Source organism: Panthera uncia (genome assembly GCF_023721935.1).
Source record: "Panthera uncia isolate 11264 chromosome B2 unlocalized genomic scaffold, Puncia_PCG_1.0 HiC_scaffold_24, whole genome shotgun sequence".
Classification (NCBI taxonomy): domain Eukaryota; kingdom Metazoa; phylum Chordata; class Mammalia; order Carnivora; family Felidae; genus Panthera; species Panthera uncia.
Genome location: NW_026057580.1, coordinates 103,384,544 through 103,408,661, shown reverse-complemented (window position 1 = coordinate 103,408,661; position 24,118 = coordinate 103,384,544). Strand labels below are relative to the sequence as shown.

General features: G+C 47.4%; 1 protein-coding gene across 2 annotated transcripts in view; it reads right to left on the bottom strand.

The window, feature by feature from the left end:
- The window catches only part of PPP1R14C (protein phosphatase 1 regulatory inhibitor subunit 14C), an 85,373-nt gene that overhangs the window by 22,478 nt on the left and 38,777 nt on the right, over window positions 1–24,118 (bottom strand). Inside the window, exons 2-3 of one of the 2 annotated variants that reach the window (XM_049653073.1) lie at window positions 5,815–5,898; window positions 3,959–3,991 (exon numbers count right to left, since the gene is read on the bottom strand). In XM_049653073.1, coding sequence (XP_049509030.1) covers window positions 3,959–3,991; window positions 5,815–5,898 — 117 coding nt within the window. Of the gene's footprint in view, window positions 1–3,019; window positions 3,992–5,814; window positions 5,899–24,118 lie in introns of those variants that run through there. The other variant, XM_049653072.1, reaches the window with a different exon arrangement.

The window sequence follows — 24,118 nt, the reverse complement described above, 5'->3', positions numbered from 1 at the left end:
TCATAAGCTGTGGTTTTTATCGTCACAAGGCAGGTGCCAACCTTTTCTGAAATGACCCTTTAATGGATGAGTGAACTTATCTGCAGTTCCTTAGCATTTCACACCATTTCCATCTCCAGAAACCATGAGCTAGAGAACACACAGATGTTCGCTTGTCAACTCCCCTGCCTTTCCTACTTTCTTCCTTTAGAACTCCAAAGAACATCCAAATATTACATGCTTTCATCTCTTAAACCTCCTTATAAAAACCAGATGAGGAATACTGTTGTTCTGGGGGAAGCAAGACTCGCCGTCTTCACTTAACTGCCGGGCTGTTCACAAGTGTGAATATTTTGCTTCCCAGATATTCCAACAACTGGAGGCGAATAGGGCCCGTGAAAGTGCAACCTTCCTTACCTAACTACCAGAGCCTGAACTGTCCCCCTAGGACAAGAAGTAAAGAAGGTTAATGATTCAGTGAGTAACTGACATGTCTACACCTACCAGTCTAGATCCACTCTTGGCAGCTACCCTACCACTCCCAACTAACACGTTAATTCAGTGACACAATCCGTCACCTTTCTGATGACTAAATCCTAATGACCTAATGGCTAAATCCTACTATTCTTGTCTAACCTTTCACAACAATTTAATGTAAGTTTCCAAATAGCTTCTTATCTTAACCCTTATGTTAATTCCCAAAGTAATTATAAATCAAGAAGCTCTTTTCCCAAAAGAGTTCGTGGTGAGGTTGCTTGCCTCCATCCTGTCCTTGCTTCCAGAAGGCGTCTAATCAAAGTATCAACTCTTCAAGGAATTTAGAAAGTCAAACTCTTAAAAAAAAAAAAAAATCTCTCCAGTAGAAAGCTGTCCAAATAGTGACATTTTGAGTAGTCCCCTTGTTCTGTACACACACATACCGCCGAAAAAAAATCTGGTTTGCAACCTGGTCACTCCACAGTGAGACCCGCCAATGGACAAGCTGTGCTCACACTACAACAGATTCAATCAGCTTACTGGCTCCTAACACTCAAACATGGACACACTGCCAAAAGCCAGCAAAGACAAATAAAAACAGAAAGAAAAAAGGTGAGATTCAGAGAAGACAGAGACGATGCAGAGAACCGAAAAATCTTAAAAGCAAAAACAAAGAAATCAAACATTTGATTAATATTCCCAAAGAGAAAAGAAATGCATCCACAAAACAAGAAATATGCAAACAGAAAATGCACCCACAAAACAAGAAATACGGAAACAAAATAGTGAACAGAGATCAAGAACGTGCTCTTGAATATTAAAAATAACACAGCTGAAATTTTAAAATATCAGTAAAAAGACTGGAAGATAAAGTCAGAGATATCTTCCAGAAAGTAGAAAAAAAAATAAAGGAGATGGGACAACAAAAGGAAAAAGATAAGAAATTAGAGGCTCCATCCAGGAGATGTAATATCTATATAACAGGAGAGACAGTATTATAGGATAGTAAGGAAGAAATTAATAAAAATCACAATAAATAAATAATAAATAATAATTTTTTAAGAGCTGAAAGACATAGGTCTTCAGACTAAAAGAGCTTGCAAAGTACCCAGCCATGAATTAAAAATGGACCCACACTGGGGCACCTGGGTGGCTCAGTCAGTTAAGTACCCAACTTGGGCTCAGGTCACGATCTCACAGTTTCTGAGCTCAAGCCCCACGTTGGGCTCTGTGCTGATGGCTCAGAGCCTAGAGCCTGCTTAGGATTCTGTGTTTCACTCTTTCTCTGCCCCTTCCCCTCTCGTGTTCTGTCTCTCTTTCTCTCTCAAAAATAAATAAGCATTAAAAAAAAAAAAAAAAGAGGACCCACACTAAAGCATATCACTGTAAAATTTCAAGGTAAGGAGATAATCCTAAAAGTTAATTGAGGGGGGAAATACAGGTCACATACAAAGGTCTGAGAATGGAAGTGACATCAGACTTTTTAATACTAGAAATGACAAAATTTCTAGTATTAAGGTGATGACTTAAATTTGAGGGTTTTTTTGTTTGTTTTCTTAAGTTTATTTATTTTGAGAGAGAGAGAAAGAGAGACAGAGAGCGAGTAGGGGAGGGGCAGACAGAGAAGGAAAGAAAGAATCCCTAGCAGGTTCTACACTGTCAGCACAGAGCCCTGCATGGGACTCAATCCCATGAACCATGCAATCATGACCTGAGCCAAGATCAGGAGTTGGACACTTAACCGACTAAGCCACCCAGGTGCCCCTTAAAATTGAGTTTTAATAATGACTTTTATCCCAGAATTCTATGCCATCCAAACTATTCATCAAGATGCATTTTCATACATGTAAAGATTCCAAAAATTTACCTTCTATTCGTCCTTTCCCAAAAAGCTACTAGATGATGTACTCCCACAGAAATGAGTAACACTGAGATTTAAGAAACAAAGCATCTAACAAACAGAACAGCAGTGAACAGAAATCTCAGTACAGTTAGCTACTCAGTAGATCCAGAGAATAACTCCTCCAGATTGTTTCATAGGAGTGTCAAGAGGAAAGTCTGGGTGGGGGCATAGTAATGATGGGTTTGAGCATACAGAAAATATACTACATGTTTGACAAAGATCGTGGAGAGTTCAACAAAAAATAGCAATAGGTACTAGACAAGATAAAAGACAAGATAGTTATCAATTCCAGGAAAAACAAAGGGTTATACCACAAAGGAGCCATGGTCATATTTCACTGTTTGGCTTAGCCCTGAAAAATATTTCTTTAAATCATAATAGTATAAACCTTGACCACTGATTCAACAAAATACTGGTCAATAACTTTATTAAGGGGATGGGAGAAAATAAATTTTGCAGACAGTGAAAGAACTACCATATTTCCCCTTAAGCCACTAAATGAAAAAAAAATAGTAAATGAATATTTGGGGATATAAGAATAAATAATAGGAAAACAGCCTATACAAATATATATATATTTGTATATACATATATATATGTATATACATATACATCCTGTAATATATATATATATACAAATATATAAGTCCTGTAATATATATATATACAAATATACAAATATAAAATATATACCTTTAGGAAGAGGAACTCAGGGATGGGAAAGGCAATGTTATTTTTTCTTTATAAGCCTAATTGTATCTTTGGCTTTCAAAACTATGAATATATATTACACTAATTAAAAAATATATTTAATAACTTTAATTTTTAAAATTAAAATTAAAAATCTGAGTGTGAGATGCAATCAACGTAAAGGAAACAGAAATTGTAAGATTGAAGCTCAAATAAGCACTTGGCCTCAAGCCAAATGATCATAAAACACCCTAGTCATTTAAATCTTACACACTTTTGTGAAAAAAACATCTAATGAATCTCCTAATTTTCCTGATTGATCACAGGAACAAATGAAAAGGACTTCAGTTACCAATCTTTTTCATAACTGATCAAATCCTCAATTTCTATACTGTTTGTACCTTCGCTCTTTAGAGTATATATGAAATGCTTTGGTCTAATCAAACTAATATCCATTGTTCTTTACACTAATATTTATACACTTGATGATAAATATACAAACAAGGCATAAAATTTCTTCTTCCAATAAAAGTAATTCTTTTGAATGACAGAATCTGCTTTTAGCATCTCAAAACTGCATATCTATGCACTAAAAGAATGTATTCTCCAGTTATAAATCTGAGACTTTTGCTAAAATGATTCCAAACCCTCTCATGAGTACCTTTGAATTTGGTTTTTATATAAAAACAAGCAACACACCCAATTCCATTTGTTTTGAGCCTTCCTGAACCAGACATGCTTCGACACACACTTAAGGAAGTTTAATACTGCACTTCACTTGCAGATAGTAACTTCTGCTTAGTATACACATAACCAAACCCATGAAGTGCTGTTTAGCTTTAAAAATACACAGACTGGTTTCATAACAACGATTTCAAACACGGCATTTAGGAAAAGTGACTCGTTTACCTCTGTTGGTTTGTAGCAGTCTACAAGAGCTTCCTAGAAGAAAACACACAGAAGGTAAGTTTGATTATCTTAAAATTCAGTATCATTTAAAAAGTGAAATTAGGGGCGTCTGGGTGGTTCAGTCGGTTAAGCATCCGACTTCAGCTCAGGTCATGATCTCACACTCTATGAGTTCGAGCTCCACGTCGGGCTCTGTGCTGACAGCTCAGAGCCTGGAGCCTGCTTCGGATTCTGTGTCTCCCTCTCTCTCTGACCCTCCCCTGTTCATGCTCTGTCTCTCTCTGTCTCAAAACAAATAAATAAATAAAAACATTTTAAAAAGGGTGAAATTAAAAGTCCTTTTATCTGTATGGTATTCTTCTAAACATGGGCAACCCAGATTTCATAGCGACAATCTAGAATCACACTTCATTTCAGCAGCTGTTGTTCATCTTGAAGATATCAAAAGTTGTACCTTCCTGCGCAGGACTGCCTGGCACCCGTCAGAACACAAACGCACACCTCTCCTCTGGGCTACCAACTTGGTTAATAATAAACTGTGTATACTGAAGTTGAGACAGCCTGTGGGAAATGGTAAGAATCACCCTGGACATGGAAAGCCGGGCACCCGGCTGTGATTCAACCACAACCCACCTTGCCACACCTCTGCAGGTCTCAGTGTCCTTGCCTGGAAACCAAAGCGGGAGGCCTGATGGTAGCTAAAGCCCCTTTCAAGTCCTCTATTTTATTGTTTTTAGTTTATTTATTTTGAGAGAGAGAGAGAATGAGCTTGAGTGGGGGAGCAGAGGGGGGAGAGAATCCCAGGCAGGCTCTGTGCAGTTAGAGCAAAGCCCGATGTAGGTCTCAAACTCACGAACCATGAGATCATGACCTGAGCTGAATTCAAGAGTTGGATACTCAACCGACTGAGCCACCCAGGCACCCCAAGTTCTCAATTTAAAAAAAACCTTTTTTATGTCACTATATTTTCTATAGAACTGGTGCCTGTTCTGTATTCTTTTAATTTTCATAACTAGATGCTATCATTTCCCCGCTAAATTTACCAACAACAAATAATCATTAAACGGAGACTTTTCACCACTCAAGGGACTGGTAATTATTAACACATTGAACACATTAATACATTAAAATATGCCCTTTAATTGCCTTTAGAGATCATCTGCCGTTGGTGATAACCAACAGCCATTAACAGTAATTATCAGTGAACATTAAGAGCAATGACAAGCCAAAAGTTAATTGGTTTTAGAAACTCCCAAATGCAGATTTTAAAATGATAGATTTGACCTCCTGGGGAAGGGAAATAATGTTGTATTGCTCTGGACTAAGGAAACATGGGACATCTCAGTATCCGTTGTTGTACTAGAATGCTAACAGATGAATATCCTCTAATAAAAGACCTGTTATTAAAGAGAATTATGTTGTAAACGATCTTTTCTAGAACTCTCATTTCATGGGTGATATAATCCATAACCGTGAGACCAGAGTCTTGGGCTTGGATACTCCAGGTCTGGCTCAGCACCTCCCCCTTCTCATACAATTGTGGGGCGTCGTCCCCTTCCCCGGCAAATGGACCTCTGGAGATAGAACCAGCTTTTGTTCCAAGAAGATGTTGGCTACGGAAGCTCACACCCATTAGGTGGTTTGAGAACTGACTGTAGTCAAGAGCTGCTTTACCATCAGAGATGCAGTTCGTGACAGTGAACACCTAGCACTCCATCGCTTTCCTCTCTGCAAACTGTCAGTGCTCAAGTCCTGGTGCCAGCCCTGCCATAGGGTGGGATCAGCACATGCCCTGGAGATCTGAGTGCATTCAAGCATCCATGACCGGCAAGTTCTAGATTTTGAAAGCTGCTTACCCGTAACTTTAAAGCTCTCTCTTCTTCACTGTCTGCATCAAGAAGGTCGTCAATGTCAATTTCTACTTCTGGCATTTCTTCTTCCTGGCGGGGGGGGGGGGGGACAAATGGGAAGGCATTCTATTTAGTGAGAAACTACATTGTACCAAACCAATTTAGTTAACTTAAATAAATGAGTAGATCATCAATTAAAGGAAGGGGAATCAACATTTGGGGGGAAAGAGAGACTGGAAGAGGAGGGAAAGGAGAAGAGGTAGAGTAGGAGGAAGAAAAAGAAGGGAGAAACGGGAAACCAGAAGAAAAAGGAAGAAGAAAAGGGAAGAGGTAAGACAAAAGAAGGAGGGGAAAAGGAAGGGAGGGGGGAGAGGGAGCAAAGACGATTTAAGAGTTCCAAAGCAGTCAAATGTAACATTTCAAAGATAACAATTTCCTACTTTCTGGCAGAAAACGGCAATTGTGACAATCATTGGGGCTCAGCAGATGACAGAGCAGTGAGAGTTGCAGTTTCCTATCCAACATCTACTCTTTGCTTGGTGGCTACCGGGTCTTTTTTTTTAATGCTTATTTATTTTTGAGAGACAGAGACAGAGCACAAGTGGGGGAGGGGCAGAGAGAGAGGGAGACACAGAATCCGAAGCAGACTCCAAGCTCTGAGCCATCAGCATGGAGCCAGATGCAGGGCTCGAACTCATGAGCCGCGAGATCATGACCCGAGCTAAAGTCTGATGCTTAACCGACTGAGCCACCCAGGTGTCCCTGCCTGATCTTTATTCAGGGTCCACATCTCCCTTCACAGCTCTGGGTCTGGGGAACCTGATTCTGAGGATTTCTGACACATGGTACCTGGGTCAGGACCACCCCAGCTCCAATTATCGGCTCAGGAGGGGATGGGAGATCCAACTGAGACTGATGGGGGCACTGGGAAAAGATCCTCTTTCCACAAGAAGCATCCCTGTTCACTCCTTCTAAACTGCGAGTGGAAAGAGGAAACAGCCAGAAATTATTGGCAGCCATCACTGAACCAAGAAGGGAGTGAGCCTGACTCACGGTGGGCAGAGTAAGGGGCAATAAGAAAAACCAGGGTTCTGGACAAGTCACTGAGTCACTGAGTCAAACCACCTCTGAAGCCCCCCCCCCCCCCCCACCTTTGAGTAAATGCCTATTCCTGTTTCAGCCAATGTGAGTCAAGTTCAATATCCCTGCAACCAAAGACATCCAATCCAGAAGAGAGGGCAGAAAGTCCAGCTAGAATGTGGTGAAAGATGTCACCAATTTGGATTCCATACTTCTACAGCAAAGTAGATCTTTGCTACCTCGCCCTTCTGTTATCTCACCTTCCCCATTCTGAGAACATTGACATAAAATTGTATTTAGGAAAGCGCTGCGATTTTGTATTTCACCTTCCCATTATGAGCCACCTCCTTTCCGGTGCCTCTCTGCCATAGCGATGGCCGAGGAGGGTCTGCAGAAGCGAGAAGCAGAGCGGTGTGGGCGACGCCTGGGCTTAGCCACTCTGTGGGTTGCATCACCTGGTCTTCAGGGGCAAGGCTGACTCCCTATTTCCTCTCTAGTAAAACGCATTTACTAATAGTGCTTTCAAAAAGAATCCTTTTTTTTTCTTTCTATTCCAACACAAAAGAGGATCCAAGCTTTTGGAGGAAACTGAGGAATATTATATAGTGCTGTGAAATAATAAGAAATGTATATATTGGTCTCTACCCCTGGCTCCTGGCCCAGAGCTCCTAAAGCACGTGTGAATGGGGGTGCCAGGAGAATCTTTTGTTCCAACAGCTAGGCTTTGACCCCCCATTCCTGACACAGAATTTTCTGGCTGGTAGGTTCATCTTTAGTTCTAATGAGGTATCTCTTGGTGGACTCTTGGATGGAAGCTGGTCACAAGGAAGACCAAACCATGAGTAGAAGATTGGAACTTTCCACCACTCCCATTACCTGTCCTTCTGGAAGGGGAGAGGAGCTGGAAATGGATGTGGGTACGGATGTGGCCTCCATCCAGGCTGAGGATGCCGGGAGGATCCCGAAGCTGTACTTGTAGTCAGGACTCTGGGAAAGACCACACTGGATGTGCATGCCGCCTCCCTCCCTCCGCGAGAACCAGCCTCCCTGGCCACCACCACTTCCCCTCCACCATGCTGGCACTCTGTCACTCTATGCTGCCTGTGCCCCACTTCCTATTTTTGCATATATGTGAAATCCAGGCTGAAAGGAGTCATTTAGGAGGCCACAAATAGATGATGGAACAGATCTCAAGGGTCTACCAGACTTTCCACAGTGAAAGGACGGATGGGGACTGAAACACCAACAACGGAACTCACTACATTATAAAACAGTCAGCAGCCCACAAACACAGACCACAGCTGGGGAGCCACAGTGTGGTCAGAGCCCGTGGGGCTCCCCCCCGCCCCGGCCAATGAACACCAAAGTGATGGCCACGGTCCCCTGGAGAAGATCTCAGCACACACTGAGTTGTGTTCCGGAAAATGTGGCTAAAGATTAATTCAATTACATCCTCAGCACTGGGTGGCTTTCAACACCACCATATAAGGGCAAAGTACCCACAGCCAGCTTCGGCTGACTCCCCTCAAGAAAAGCCAAGCAAAAAAAAGATAAACCCACAAGTTTCTATCTAACGATCTACACCGAATTGCCCTAAGTTTCTCCACTCCTCCCCCAAAACGGTCCTTTGGGTTTGGCATTTATATTTGTGTGGACACACAGCATGTATCTGGTGTGGACACAGAGTATGTATTTTAAGTCATGGTTCGATGTAGTCAAGCACAGGAAACAGATATAGAACCTGCTCAAGGAGTCACAGCCAAGGGAAACCCAGCGTCTGCTATGCTATTTTTTGTAAGTTTTTTTTTTTTTAATGTTTATTTATTTTTGAGAGAGAGACAGAGACAGAGAGCGAGTGGAGGAGGGCAGAGAGAGAGGGAGACACTGAATTCTAAGCAGGCTCTGAGCTATCAGACGGAGCCTGACGCGGGGCTCGAACTCACGAGCCACGTGATCATGACCTGAGCGAAAGTCAGCCACTTCACCGACTGAGCCGCCAGGGTGCCCCTCAGCGTCTGCTGTTCTTAGTGGAAATAATGCTGTCCTGAGAAGAGTACAGCAGTGGGTTTCCCTGCAAACATTATTCAGCTCTGATGCCCTGCCGGGTTTGGTCGAATGGGCTTTTACTTGTGCAGAAACACAGAGTCCCGCCCCTACGGGACGCATCCACAATAAGGCATCCTCTCATTAGGACTGCACACCGCTCTCCCCCAGGCACTGCATTTGACCCATTTTCTCCAACCCTGGAGATCCGGCCTGTCCAGTATGGTGGCCGCATGTGGTTATTTTAATTTAAATTCACTAAAATGAAATACAGTTAAAACTTCAGTTCCTCGGTCGCATTAGCCACAATCCAGTGCCCGACGGCCGCATGTGGCAAGCGGTGAGTGGCTCCCGAGATGCAGAACTTTGCGGTCCATTGGACAGGACTGTCCTAGAACCACTTACCCCCCACCTGCCCCCGGCCCAGACATCCGGAAGCAAAGCCTCCTTCCCTCTCAAAGGAACTTGACAGGAGCAAAGAAAACGCCCTCAAGGATAGAATTCTGTGTATATGCGGTATTTCAAATTTTCAATGAGGAGTGCAGGAATATTCTTGAATACTGATTAAAGTTCTCTTTAGCTCTATTTGATGTATTGAGCAGCATCACGGAATAGATAACTTTAGTGACAGATTACCTCACTCACAAGGAAGTAACCACAGCCGCAGCTGACTCTCCTACCAGAGTTGAGTTGTGTTTGCGGATCTCCCCGCATTAAAAATCAGTCCCCAAACAGTGGTTATGGTGACAAAGAGTGAACCAATCTCTTCAAGGTCCCTGGGCTAAGTCATCAGCTAACATATCCCTCATTTAGTCAGAGGCCTTCCTGTTACCCACAGACCACGCCCCTGGATCACTTCTGTGCATCTTTCTGGTCACAACGTCTGCTGAGAATCCACGACATGCGAGGCATCGCGCCTCGGGTGCTGTCACACGCACCCAGGAGGGACTGTCAGCCTAAGCTCAAAGCAACATAACAGGCAATGGCACCAAAAGAGAAAGGCAAACCCCGTGTGCTTCAGTAATTAAGGGGAGGGAACATTCCCACCCTGGGCTGCCTGGGAGGGTTTCGCCAAATAGCAGGATTTGGACAGGTTTGGAGGGGGACGAACAACAGCCACAACTGGAGAAAACATGCAGAGAACATTCCATTCCCGCCCAGCGTGACCTTCCTTTTAGGAACACGTGCCTAGTGCTGCCACATTTTCTAACTTTTCAGGCAAAGCTGAAAATCCAGATTTTTAATATAAAGATATCACGGTATTTTCAAGGTGGGTTAACAATTCCTTAGAACACTGTAACGGACAAACAAAATCCCTCACCCTGCAGGCTGCAGTTTTTCCTCAGCCTGCAGAGACGAGCCCCGGAGGGCTCCTGGGCAAGGGTGGGAAATGCCAGAAGGGGAGCCAGCCCGGCTGTAGGGCCCTGGGGAGGGTGGAAGGGAGGAGACGAGGAGGCCGGTGAGAAGCACGAGCTCATCCCAGTGTGAGTAACAGGGCTTGAGTGCCAGTGTGGCGAGAATGGAAAGATCATAAACCGTGACTAACAGGGAGGGAAAACAGATGGAATTTGGAAATGAACTGGGTGGATGAGGGAGAAGGAAAAGGTAAGAGACCATCCAGGTTTTGAGGCAGCCAGGTTCTGGAGAAAGATGCAATCGGAAGGAGCACATCCGGGGCCTCGAACGCATTGCACCAACAAGCAGCTCGGAGGTAAGCCGTCCCCAGGACCCTGTCCCCCGCCAGCTTGTGAGCAGACGCGGGACCCCCACGCCGCCACCACAAAGGGACGCACTGCTGTGCTGAGCGGAGGAGGCACAGCCCGGTGCGGGCAGAATCTGCAGCGGGTGGCAGCAGCAGTGGCCGCGCGCTCCTGACGGGCCCAGGCACGAGGACGCGCTCATGCAACCCACGCAGGTTCCCGACGCGCCGCCGGCCTGAGGTGAACACACACGCTCTCCTGCATACGCGCACACACTCCTACATGTGCGCACACTCTCATGTACACACCTCTCATGTGCGCACACACTCAGGTATGCTCACTCCTTCACATGTGCACACATTCTCACGCACACACACACTCTCACATGCTCACAGGCTCTCTCACACACACCCACGCACACTCATGCACTCACTCTTACATATGCATACACTGTCATATGCACACATGCACACACTTGCACACGCTCTCACATGTGCATTCTCACATGCATACCTTCCCACACATATACATTCACACACATTTATGCACAACTCTCACCTGCACACATTCCCACATGCATACACACACATGCACACACACTTTCGTGTGCACACCCACGTGCACACTCACACACACACCCATATATGCACTCATGTGCACATGCACACTCACACATACACTCATGCACACACACACACCCATATGCACACACGCACACCCACGCACATACACTTATGCACTCACTCTTACATATGCATATGCACACACATATGCACTGTCAAATGCACACTTGCACACACTCTCACATGTGCATACGTTGTCACATGCATACAGTCACACATATATGCTCACACACATTTATGCACAACTCTCACATGCACACATTCCCACATGTATACACACGCATGCACATACACTTTCACGTGCACACACTAGCACACTCTCACATGTGCATGTACACACTCATACATGCATACAGACTCTCACATGTGCACAGTCACAGGTGCATACACACTGACATGCACACACAGTCACAGGCACTCACACACTCACATGCATACACTGTCACAGGCACACACTCTCCCATGTGCACACACACACTCTGGTATGCGCACACACACTCACACACTCTCGCGTGTGTGCACACACACACTCACATACCACATGCACACACTTCTAACGGGCCAGGAAATTGACACCCCGAACCCTGTCAAGAGCCGTGTCACGAACATTTGTATTCTTAAAAAATACAAATGCTCACTTCCCTCCACAGCAGTGAAGGGGGCGGGGAAGCTCAGGCTAAAACAGCTTGAACAAGGATTCTGGTTGTCAAGCTCTGTGACACACGGCCAGACGGCTCCCTGAGAGTGCCAGAGGCTCACGGTCCTCAGCGGTCTCCACCTCCAGTAGGGATGTGCAGTCCCATGGGATTAGAGCCTGGGACACGCGGGGCGGCAGGGGTGAGGCTGGGAATGGCCGGCACTTCTGAGCACACACCCCTGCTGCAAGCACACGGGGAACCTGGCTTGGGAAAAAGCTGAAAAGAACAGAGGCCCGCTGAATCTGAGGGATTCTGTGAGTTTCCCATGAAGATAGTTACATTTCATGTTGTCATTTTAATGACAGTCCCCAAAACTTCTGTAAAAGCAAGCATATTTCTTCTAAGAATTGTCCGGATGACCATGCTTTAACCAACCCAACTCTGTGTTTACACACTGGCATCGAGCAGAATTATGTTCATTGTCGTGGGCTAGTGAGAAAAAGGCCAAAGATTTAATAACTGTTCAATTTATACCTCAGTGACTTATGAACGCCAGGTGAAGCCAGAAGACATCTGCCACAGGACACTGAGGGGCAGGGCTGTGCCTCCTTCCCAACAACAAAAGGAATGACATTAGCTTTCACGCTAAATTCACGTTCTATGCCTTATGGATAATTTGCAATTTTGATTTGATATAATTGGAAGAACCAGAAGTATAAAGAGTTATACTCGGTTTTAAGTCGTACATTTTTAAATATTATAATATTAAAATGTTTGAATCGGCCCTGGAAAATGCAAGAAGTTTTTTTCTACTTAAAAAGAAGCCTAGCCTACCCTACAGCGCATCATTGTGGAATTTCAAGACATCGGGGATGGAGAGGAGATCCTGGAAGCTTTCAGAAGGAGACACAGGTCACACACAGGCAGTCAGAGGGTCAGCATCATCAGGCAAGGGGGCAGTAACTTTAAAATCCTCAGGGGAAACAATTTCCAAACTGGATGCCAGCTAAGGGGGCACCTGGTGGCTCAGTCCGTTAAGCGTCTGACTCTTGATCTCAGCTCAGGTGTTACTCTCAGGGTCGTGAGTTCAAGCCCCACATTGGGCTCTGTACTGGGCTCAGAGCCTTCTTTAAAAAAACGGGGGAGGGGCACCTGGGTGGCTCAGTCGGTTAAGCGCCCGACTTCGGCTCAGGTCACGATCTCGCGGTCCGTGGGTTCGAGCCCCGCGTCGGGCTCTGGGCTGCCGGCTCAGAGCCTGGAGCCTGCTTCCGATTCTGTGTCTCCCTCTCTCTCTGCCCCTCCCCTGTTCATGCTCTGTCTCTCTCTGTCTCAAAAATAAATAAACGTTAAAAAAATTTTTTTTTTTTAAATGGGGGAAAAAAACAACCTGCCAACTAAGAGTCAGAGAAACACCACAGACATTTCAAGACTCATCAGGTCTTATGTCTTCACGATTTGCCTCCCATTTGGGGAAGAAGTGCTCCAGCAAAACAAAGAAACTAGGAAAGTCATCGGCAGTTGTCGATTGTGCAGACCAGAGGGCACACACGAGAATCAAGACCGAGGAGGGTACCCGGGAGGCCCAGAGGTGAAGAACAAAGCAAATGGAGACTCAAAGGCTGGGAAGCTGAGCAGAAGGAACGGAGAAGGGCCTAATGTTTAAAACAAGCATGGGGTCCGGCATACACCTGCCTGGGCGGCTGGCTGGACATCCAGAGGGGCTGGAATAGTATGGAACCAAAATGGCAGAAGTAAGTGTAGGTCAACCCGGCTCCAACACCCTTGGTGAAGGGTATGATCCCATATCACTAGTATTTCCCTAATACCCACTTATTTTGAAATTTAAATAAGCTTCAATGGTAGAAGCTTGCTCAGAGCCAAATGGCACTATCTCCCCAAAATCTTCCTTTAAAAAAAATGCAATAGCCTAAACCAAACTTTGTCCTGTAGCTAAGGGAAGGGACATTTTAGATAATACCCACAGAGGATGCTATTTTTGGCCACCCAGAAGAGCAAGTCCGTACCTCCCTTTATCCCACACATCTCACAGCTAAAGTTCATTTCTGAAGCGCTCAGAGCGCAGACACCAGCTGTGGGAGAGAAGGGGGGAAACCATAGGACATCCACTGTTACCACCCACATCCACCTCGCACCCCACCCGGAGCGCCACCCCTTTCCTCTGGGTCAAGAAAACACGATGTAATATGAGTGAGCAGTAAGGACATGATTTAACACACACCACGAAATATGTTTCAGGTTTTTGATAGTTCCCTTGCTTTATTTGGTACTTTTGACTATCGTCATTGAGCAAATTTCTTGTGACACAGCCTCATGTCACAGCAGCCCAGGGGAGAGCTACTGCCCTAGCAATCAACGATATACTACATTGAATACCAACGCATAGAGAGAAAGAGTGACTTTACTGGTCTCGTGAGATTATTCTAGAACTCCGTGCAGCATCTATTCGCCGAATACCTACTACCTGCCAAGCACTTTCTGGATGTCAGAGAGAAAGAACTGACAAAAATACCTGTTCTTGTGGACATCAAACCCTGATTTTGGAAGACAGACCATAAACACAGATGTACAATATACAGCATAGTAAACGGTGATAAATACTTAGGAGGCAAAAAGAAAATAAGCAGAGGGGAGGGACAGGGAATAGGAAGGCTAGCATGTTATGTGGGGTGAGAGAAAAACCCGAATAAAGACTTGAAGAAAGTGAGGAGAGCCATGTCGATGTCTGGAGGAAGTCATCAGGGGAAGAAGCAAGGGCCCAGGCGCATCTGAGAACCTGCTAGGAGCCTGGACTCCTGTAAGGGGCCCCTGTCAAGACTCCGACTTGTCCCCTGAGCGAGAGAAGAGCCACAGAGAGTTTGAGCCGAGTGATGGCGTGATCTGATCTACCTTTTAAAAAGGATCAGGGGCGCCTGGGTGGCTCAGTCGGTTGAGCGTCCGACTTCGGCTCAGGTCATGATCTTGTGGTCAGTTGGTTCGAGCCCCGCGTCGGGCTCTGTGCTGAAGGCTCGGAGCCTGGAGCCTGCTTCGGATTCTGCGTCTCCCTCTCTCTCTGCCCCTCCCCTACTCATGCTCTCTTTCTTTCTCTCTCTCTCTCAAAAATAAACATTAAAAAAATTAAAAAAAAAAAAAAAAAAAAAAAGGATCACCCTGGGCTGTGGGAGGTGAGGGCATGAAGAGTCCACATAGGCGGTGACAGAGATCACCTGGTCCGAGACAACGCTGCCTTAGACCAGGCAGCTGTAGCACCATAGACATTCTCTTCTTATTTGGGTCACCGCGAATCTAGATCTCAAAGAGCAAACGGACACGTTCATGCAGCTACAGCGGCTGCTGAGGCTGGCTGAGCTGGCGCCTCCCACAAGGTGCAGGCGTCCAGTGCGACACCTATTATACAGGAAGAGCAGGTGGGTAGGGTGTTGGGCGGGGGCCGCTGGGGCGCAGACTCGGCTGCTGAGGACCAGCATCCGGGTGAGGGGCTGCCTGGGCTGAGAAGTCGGGGGAGGCCACTGAGATGCTAGGGGCAGGAGCTGTGTGGGAAAGCATCAGGACAGCACAGAGCCAAGCCAGGGAGGTGCTGTCCCAAATCTGAACCCCGCCTCCCAGCCCACCCCCCCCATGTAAATTGTTCCTCATCCGCCACCCCCAAATCTCTGCCCTTCCTAAAGCCTGACATGTGGCAATTCGTTTTCAAATGAACATCTCTGGAGAGACAGTCATAGGTCTCCAGACATGTTTATTTATTTATTAAAAAAAAAAAGGGGGGGAGGGCTCAACGTCAGGGAAGAAAAATGTTACATATCCCACCCTTGGTCTCAATGGCTCATGAAGCCACGTCTTTCTGTGATGAAAGGACCCCGGGGAGTTTAGGTGAACAGAGCAGAGAATGGGAATCCAGTGATGCAAACCTCCATCTTCCCTGCTTCTCAGCCCAAATGAGACCCGTTGGTGCACGGAGGTTGGCAAGAGACAGACTCCGGTTCGGTAGAATTCCTTCCACTTAAAACCTCTGTGAGCTGTCACCCTCCGAACCCTTATTTCCTATGCCTGTAAAATGGGTCCAAATAGAAAAAGCCAGCACGCTGGTGCCTGGGCTGGGCATGTCACACAAAACCCAGGGATCAGTAACATGACCTCAGACATGGCTAAGGTTTTTGAGCACGGTTGATCAGGTGATCCCTCTTTAAAAAAATTGAATATAAATGTCTCTTCCAGGGAATCGTTCACTCCTTATGCCTAAAAATTGCATGCAAAGACCTAACGCATCACCAGCTTGTTCAAAACCACAAGGATTAAAGGGGGAGAGAAAAAAAATAAAAGAAACGTAAGCAAAAATCTCCAGAGGCAGAGCTTTCTGGAAACAATAACACTTTGCTCTGCATTTCTGCGTATGAACACTAAACGTGCACAGCTGGTCATGAACAATGCCAAAGTGACAAGAAAATCAGAAGTTGTTATCCTAACAAGGTATTTGAAAATAAGTGAGAGCTGGGGCAGATCGTAAGATGGCAAGGACCAGCTTCTCGGCTTCGTCATAACTGATGCCTTAAAGGTTCTGGCTTCAGTGGACAGACGGCCGCCGTCCTCCTGCTCCCTGTGCTGACTCACAGCAGTGTGATCCCTCTAGACCTCCAGCTCCCCCACAGCAGCACCCACATCACAGGGAACACCACTTGTAAGCTCCCCAGGCAGTACTGGGGGAGCTGGTGGAAACACACGTTCAGAGGTACATTAAAACAAAAGGTAGGAGGGATCAGGCAGGTCAAGGACGTGCACGAGGTGGCCCAGCAATGAGCTCAAATTGCTACTGGGCTGCAGGCAGCCAAAAAGGACAGTGAGAGAGAATAAAAGGGTGTTCCAAGAGAGGGCTGGTGTCCCGCAAAGAGAATAAGAGGCAATGGCCGTGCAGCCTCTCTCTAAGAGGTCACCCTCGGCTATCTCCTGCTTCCCATCTATTTAGTAATACGGCGTAGACGGTCTTTGATAGAAGATGATCCACAGCCACCTTTTTAGGAAAACTGCTCAGGGGCCAAGCAGAACTCTTTAGGCTGGAAACACTCAGACCCAGGGTGCCACAAAGGCAAGTGCCTATGACAGCTCAGCTCTCACAAGGCAGCTCTCTCATACCACACGACTCATGACCGAATCGTGCCAATGGGAATCTGGGTGACCATGGTGTAGGGTTTCCAGAACGCAGAATACCGCATCTGGACGTGTTCCCATCTCCTATCTTGGGCAGGCTCCTAAATGTGCTATGGCCACATGTGGTCGGGGCCGACAGGTGCACCAAAGAGTGAGACTGAGAAGACGAGGAGCGGCCGTTTGGAAGAGATGCCAGGCACCGAAAAGACGTTGGAATGGCCATACGGAGGCCTCCAGGTGCAGACAGACCGAGACTGTTGTTGAAATGAGCTCTCAAGACTCAAAAAGCCATGGGGGAACCTTGTACACATTTTGCTAAGTGAAAGAATCCCAATCTGAAGAGGCCTATATACGGCATGGTTCCAACCACAGGACATTTTGGAAAAGGCAAAACTATGGAGTCAGTGGAAAGATCAGTGGTTTCCAGGGGCTGGGGGAGGGCGGGGAGGGATGAAAAGGCGGAGCTCAGGGCATCTATGGGCCGTGAAACTGTATGACACTGTAATGGCAGACACATGCCCCGGAACGTACAACACGAAGAGTGAACCCTAATGGAAACTATGGAGCTCACCTATCAAAAACGTGTCAGTGCTGGCTCATCAGTCATAATAAACACACCAGACTAATACTAGATTTAACAACAGGGGAGGGGGGGGGGGGGGGGGCCGGGGGGGTGTATGGGGGTACTTGCCATTCAGGTACCTTCTGAGGAACAAGGTGGGAGCTCAGGGCCACCCACCGAGACATTCTGCCTGAGGAGGAGAAGGTGCCAGAAGTTCCTTTCATTACTTCCCTCACACAGTAGGGAGGGGATGGGAGAGGGGAACTCTTGGTCCAAGGGCCACGCTGGGGTCAGAGGGCAGGGCCCAGGGCACATGGGCCCAAGTGACTTGGGTCAGATTCCAGTCTTAGTTAACAACAGTTGCCATAAGCATTTACGTGTAAGGGGTGCTGCTCTGCATAGGTGGTGTGACCATTCTAGAACGCCTGGCCCCGGACCCTTCTTCTCCCTCTGCCCCCCCTCATCCAATCCATCACCAAGTCTTCATCCCTCAGTCCATCCATCCCTCTGTAGCAGCTTTAAGAACACAAAGGTGTCACTGCCCTGCTGAGGACCTTTCCGTGGCTTCGCATCCCTCTCAAAACCAACGTTCCCTGACCACCCCCAGCCCCGATCCATCAACATGCTCCCCACTTAGGCCTCCACGGGGCCTTTGCACGTGCACGTACGCAGGGTGGTCTTCCCACGATCTGAAGTCAGCAATCACTTCCTGAGGGAAAACTTCGTGCTCCCACCCGTGCCAAGGTCAACCTCCCAACCCCTGAAACTGCACTCCTAATACCATGCACTTCTTGGGTGCGTGTGTCACACGGGCACCATCTTACATTTGTCGGTCTCCCTCCCTAAACCGGAAGTCCGTTGCGTCGTGCCTTTCACAGTGCCCAGCACACAGTAAGCCCTTACTCATCGTTTTTTGGGTTTAAAAAAGGAGCAATTCACTGAGGTAGGTATTACCATCACCGCCACTTCACAGAAGTGTTTGAGTGAGCACCCTGACTGGGGGGCTGAGGGCTTAGTTTCGAACTCAGACCACCTGACCCCAATACATACGGCTTTATGCCAACGTGCGTTCCATGCCTTCCTTCCAGGATGCAGCAGTGCTGAGCGAGACGTCTGTCCCTGCTGATTGCAGTGACGTTGGGAGCAGCCAGAGGACTCGGACCCTTTGAGTGGTGCTGGACCTCAGCCAGAGAGCCTTCCGCCACGGCTCCACGGCCGTGGTTCAGGCACCACAACGTATCAGAAGTGGCCAAGGGGCGCCCGGGTGGCTCAGTCGGTTGAGCGTCGGCCTCTTGGTTTCGGCGCACGTCATGATTTAAGATCTTCTCTCACTTTCCCTCAGCCCCCCTCCCCACTTGCATGAGCTTGCTTGCTCGCTCGCTCTCTCAAATAAGAAACGGAAAATCAAAGAGTAGCCAAGGCACCCACCAATCTCGAACCCAGGAGGTGAGTCCAACTTTCCATCGAACACACCCTCTGTGGAATACACATGAATGGACTCAGGGTTTTAGGGCAAGTGTGGGAAATGACTAACCGTTTCCAGAGAACGTGCTAAACCCCCTAGCTGGAAGCCTGAGCTGCAGAGATGGCTGATTCAGACACCGCTCGTCTCTGGGCGTCTCACAGACGAGCCCCCATCCACACCTGAGGATGTGATTCAAAGGGACAGGCAGCCAGGGTCTGGGCAGGGGACCGGTGTCTGTACTCGTCTACCCACTGCCTGCCAGTCGGCAGGGGAAAGGGAGCGCTCCCCGGACCGGGAACAGGAATGGGGCAGATCTACCCTCGGGTGCCAAGGATAAACCTGGGTCTTGGATAGGGAAGGATTCAAAATTACAGGGGAGGGAAAAAAGGCCAATTGTTCCACAGAAGCCGGTAATCAGGAGCCTGACGCCTTGAGAAGCGGCTGTGATACAGTGCCAGCCTCCTGGGGCTCAAGCACGGTTTACTTAAGAGCCGATACCTTGGAGACTTAACTGATCTTTAAATGTATGTCTAGTAATTTTTTGGTTGCTGTTCTCCTACGGAAGTGCTGCATTTTTCAAATGTCAACCGGTTTCAACCATGCCACTGAATATTTAGAGTGTACTCAAGGAGAATGGTAAGTGTGCCCACGGGACTCGACGGGGAGGTACAAAAGAAATCAAAGCTGTGGAAAATTCCGGGTGTGTGATCAAAGCAGCAGGAACGAGCCAGAGTTCCTTCTTTGACTGTTGACTCCCCACTTGGAGAGCCTGTTTCCAGAGCTCTCCGCAGCTAGCAGCAGGAAGTGCTGTTTCTCAAGTCGTGACTCACAGAATGCCTGCCCGGCGGCCCCCTGTGAAAGTGCAGATCCCTGGGCACTGCCCCCACCCCGCCAACCATTGGACCCCGACACGTGAGGAGGGGCTCAGAGTCTCCATAGGTAACAGGCGCCACAGAGGATTCACAAACCAGTTAGAGTTTGCAAACCACGGCTCCCGTTTCGAATGTCTTTGCAGAAAGGGGAGACCTCCCATGACAGACGGTGACAGCAAAAGGGAAGAACCACTCCTCACGCGTGGCCACCGATTCCCACACCCCTCGTAGAACCTTCATTCTACGGTCGCGGGCTAGGTGCTGAGGACTCCACCGTCAACCAGACCCGAGACCCCCACCCGCAGTGGGGGAACATGACACATGACAAAGGTAAATGGTGGCCACCCAAAGGAACACTGTGGGACGCTGCTCGCCGTGGAAGCAGAGCTCAGCCACACGAGCGAGAGCCGGCTGCTCCATCCTGACTCAATCGAGGGCCACGCGGGGACCAGTCCCGGCCCAAGGCCATCGTCGCTGGGCCCCTGCTCATCTCTGCTCCTCCTAGACCCTCTGTGAACAGACAGCACTGCTGGGCTCACCTGAGGGTTCCTCAGCTCCTGCTGGGGCCTCCATTTTCAAGACGAATGAAAAAAAAAACAAAAATTTCCACAGCGTTTGTAATCGTACAGGTCTTAAAACCCAGGATGAGGCAAGACCAGCGGGAATGCCGAGGAAATACAAAGTTCTGGCCGGGGAACTGAGCCGTTCACCGCCTCTCACCAAGGAGCAGCCCTTCTCTCCCTGCGGAGGGAGGTCTTCTGCCACGGTGTCGCCAGAGCAGGGCACACAGAACCCTAAAGCCGGTCCTCCTCCTCATAGACAGCGGCACAGGGGACGGTTGTCATAACCAGACTGTCTCCACGACGGAGAGCTGTGCTTTGGCCGCTTGGGTACCCACGGCCACATATCCCTTAACAGTCTGGCAGTGGGCAGCCTGCCAACCAAGAAAACAACCCTTGAACTTTGGGGCTGCCCGCAACCATCTCCCCAGTCTCACAGATCCCAGGCAAGCAGTAAACAGTCAATGCAACTCAAACACGCAGTGCCTTCCACACGCAAGCCAAAGGCCCTCTGGAGCCACCGATCCGCGGGCACGTCTTCTGGGAGTCAGGCACACGGCATCACTTCCTAGACAAACACCAGGAACCAGAAGGTCAGTCTTCACTTGAACTGGATCCGAGGCAGGTCCTGCTTGAACTCAACAGGGCACATCCGAGCCTCTTACACTGGGCTCTTCTGACCTCTTCCTCCCCAAGAACATGCTCCCCCATCCCCCACCTCTCTGAGGCCCGGGGAAAGCAAGTGCAGGAGGTAATCCTTGCCAACGTGGCTACGGTCCTTCCTGGACTGAGGTTTGAGCCCCCCGCCCCTACCGCTAAGTTTATGTGTCTGGGAAGTAAAAGGGTAAAGCGAGTCACAGAAGCTCAGGCCTCCACCCGTGGTGGGTGGGCAGTTCTGTTTAGGGGAAGGGGGTGGGGAGGGAAAGAGACGGCAACCAGACCTTCCTCAAACCGAGAAAACTCTCACCTTCCAGAATGCTGTGGACCCTCATCATGAAGAGTTTCACCTTCGACTCCAGGCAAGTAGCCCACAATCCGATTCCAGACATTCTGAAAACTCCAGTTCTGTTATTCTGACTCTGTCACAAAATCGCTTCAACTAGGAAGACAGCAAGGACCCACCTACATCTGTCCCTTTTGCTGCTGGAATCGACACCCGTCTTAGATCACGAGTCACGGCAGACGCACAGAAAGAAAGGGATGCCAGGCCCCATCTGTAATTTCCACAAACGAATGGATTGAACTACGGATACATTTTTCAAAGGAAAAAAAAAAAAAAATGGTCGCAAATAACAAGGGTGCAAATCCCTGATGTCTTTTTATTCCCGGAAAGAGGTGCTGCACGGTCAAATCTTTCCCAAAATCTTTATTTAGTTTCTTCTGGGCAGGGAATAATCTGGATCCAGGATGACTTACTCAAAACAGCCTTGCAAGTTAAAAAAACAAAAACCAAAATAAGTCCTTGGAACAGAAATTAGATTCAAGAATCTGATGCCCTGCTACTCTGTTAACTACGGACATAAATGAGAGAGGACGTAGAATGCCTCACACCTAGTGGGCACTCCATAATTGTCTGCGGAGTGACCGACTAAATGATTTATTTTGAGTCCCCACGGCGCTTTGCGCTAGCTAGAGCTAATTCAGTTGTTATAAAGGCAAGCAGGGTTGAAGATTTATGATTGCCCAATTACCCCGATTCACCATAAATCCTTGCCAGCCTCTAGGCTGTTCCAAGCTGCTCAGCACGCGTAATGACGGCATATTGCGACGATTCCCTCTCGAAGGCCTTGGCGGTACTCCTATTTAGGAAGCGGAGGTCTACCAGAACTATAGTTCTCGGCCTCTATAGCCCAGAATAGGAGAATCCCATTTCTCCACTCACGGAGCCAGGTTCTGCAGCCCAGACAGGGACCAAGCTGAAGCACCTCACGTCTCCTGTGCTCAGTAATCAGCGCGTGTCAGGAGATGAGGAGATGAGGTGAAGGTCATGCGGGCTGACCACTGCCCATGACCCGATGCTGCATTAGTACCTGGATGTCCTGTCCTCTGGCCTCGCACAACCCTGCAGTCACTGGCACATTAAATGTCATCATGATCACTAGCACATGAAAGCCCATCAAGATGTGTATCTGTCGGCCTTGGCTAGCGCACAAAGAGCTCCTTGAGGGCGGGGACGGTGTTTTGTTTATTTTTGTAACCTCCATACACAGCAGGCTATCCAGACCACAGACATGCACAGTGAATTTTTATTAAGTGAATAAACCGAAGCTCTCACCAAAACAAAATGCGTAGGCCTACCGCTACCATTAGGCACCTTTTTCTAGAATACTGAGGTTAAGAATAAGAGGGACTCCTACAATTGCATGAATACTTAATTTCCTCTTGAAATTGACCCAGAATTGGAGACAAGATGGTTGTGCAGGGCTATCTGTAAGAAGGGCTATAAACAGCAACTGCCCGAGGTGTGGAAGCAAAGAAAATGCACACGGAAAGCAGACGTAAATTCCTCTTATACTCTTGCCGTCATCGATCGAGAGACAGTGAGACAGTCTCTTGGATCAATTATTATATTTATGAACTGGCTCAATCTCACCTTTAGATTGCTTGTCAATAATCGTATTCAACGTGCGTGAGTACTTAAACAAGCACACTTGCCCCTTTACGCAGTGAGATGCCGGGGAACAGCAAATTTCTACCACCGAGCAATTTGTTTATTTTTTTTTTTTTTACTAAAGTGTGGTCGACATACTCTGGTGTACAACACAGTGACTCCACATTTATATACGTTACAAAGTGATCACCATGGTAAGTGCAGCTATCATTTGTCACCATACAAAGTTGTTACTTATGACTAACTATATTCCTATACATTGTATCCCTACACCTTATGTATGTATTTTATAACGGGAAGTCTGTACCTTCTATTCCCCTTCTTTTTGCCCATCTCCCCCTCACCTCACCCTCCACCGAGCTCTGGCAACCACTGCATTGTTCTCTGTATCTATGAGTCTGTTTTGTTTTTCGTTATTGTTCATTTGTTTTGTTTTTGGTATCGGTCTTTCTCTGGCTTAATTCACTTAGCACGATACCCTCTGGGTCGAGGGCAAATGGCAAGATTTCATTCTGGTTCGTGGCTGAGTAATATTCCATTATAGATATAGATACAGATATTGATATAGATACATAGATACATATTTATAAATACACACACACACACACATCCATACGTACCACATCGTCTTTATCCATTGGTCTGTCAATGGGCACTTACGTTGCTTCCATATATTGGCTACTGTAAATAATGCTACAATAAACACAGGAGTCTGAGGGCCAATCCCTGAGCCCTCCAACGGGTAGAAATAAGATGTGTGAGAGCCAGCAAAGGGAATGGGAAGAGTTTGGTGCCTGGGAAGCCAGGAGAACATGACTTAAGGAGGAGGGAACGATCAACTGCGTTGAACCCTAGAAGTAGGACAACGACTGAGACTGGGCCACTGGATTGAGCAACACGGGAGTCACGGTTACCTAACAAAGCATCTTTGGAGCAGTGCTGGGGCGGAAACCCAGAGTCCGTTCAAGGCACAAAGGGAGACTGGGACTGGATTTG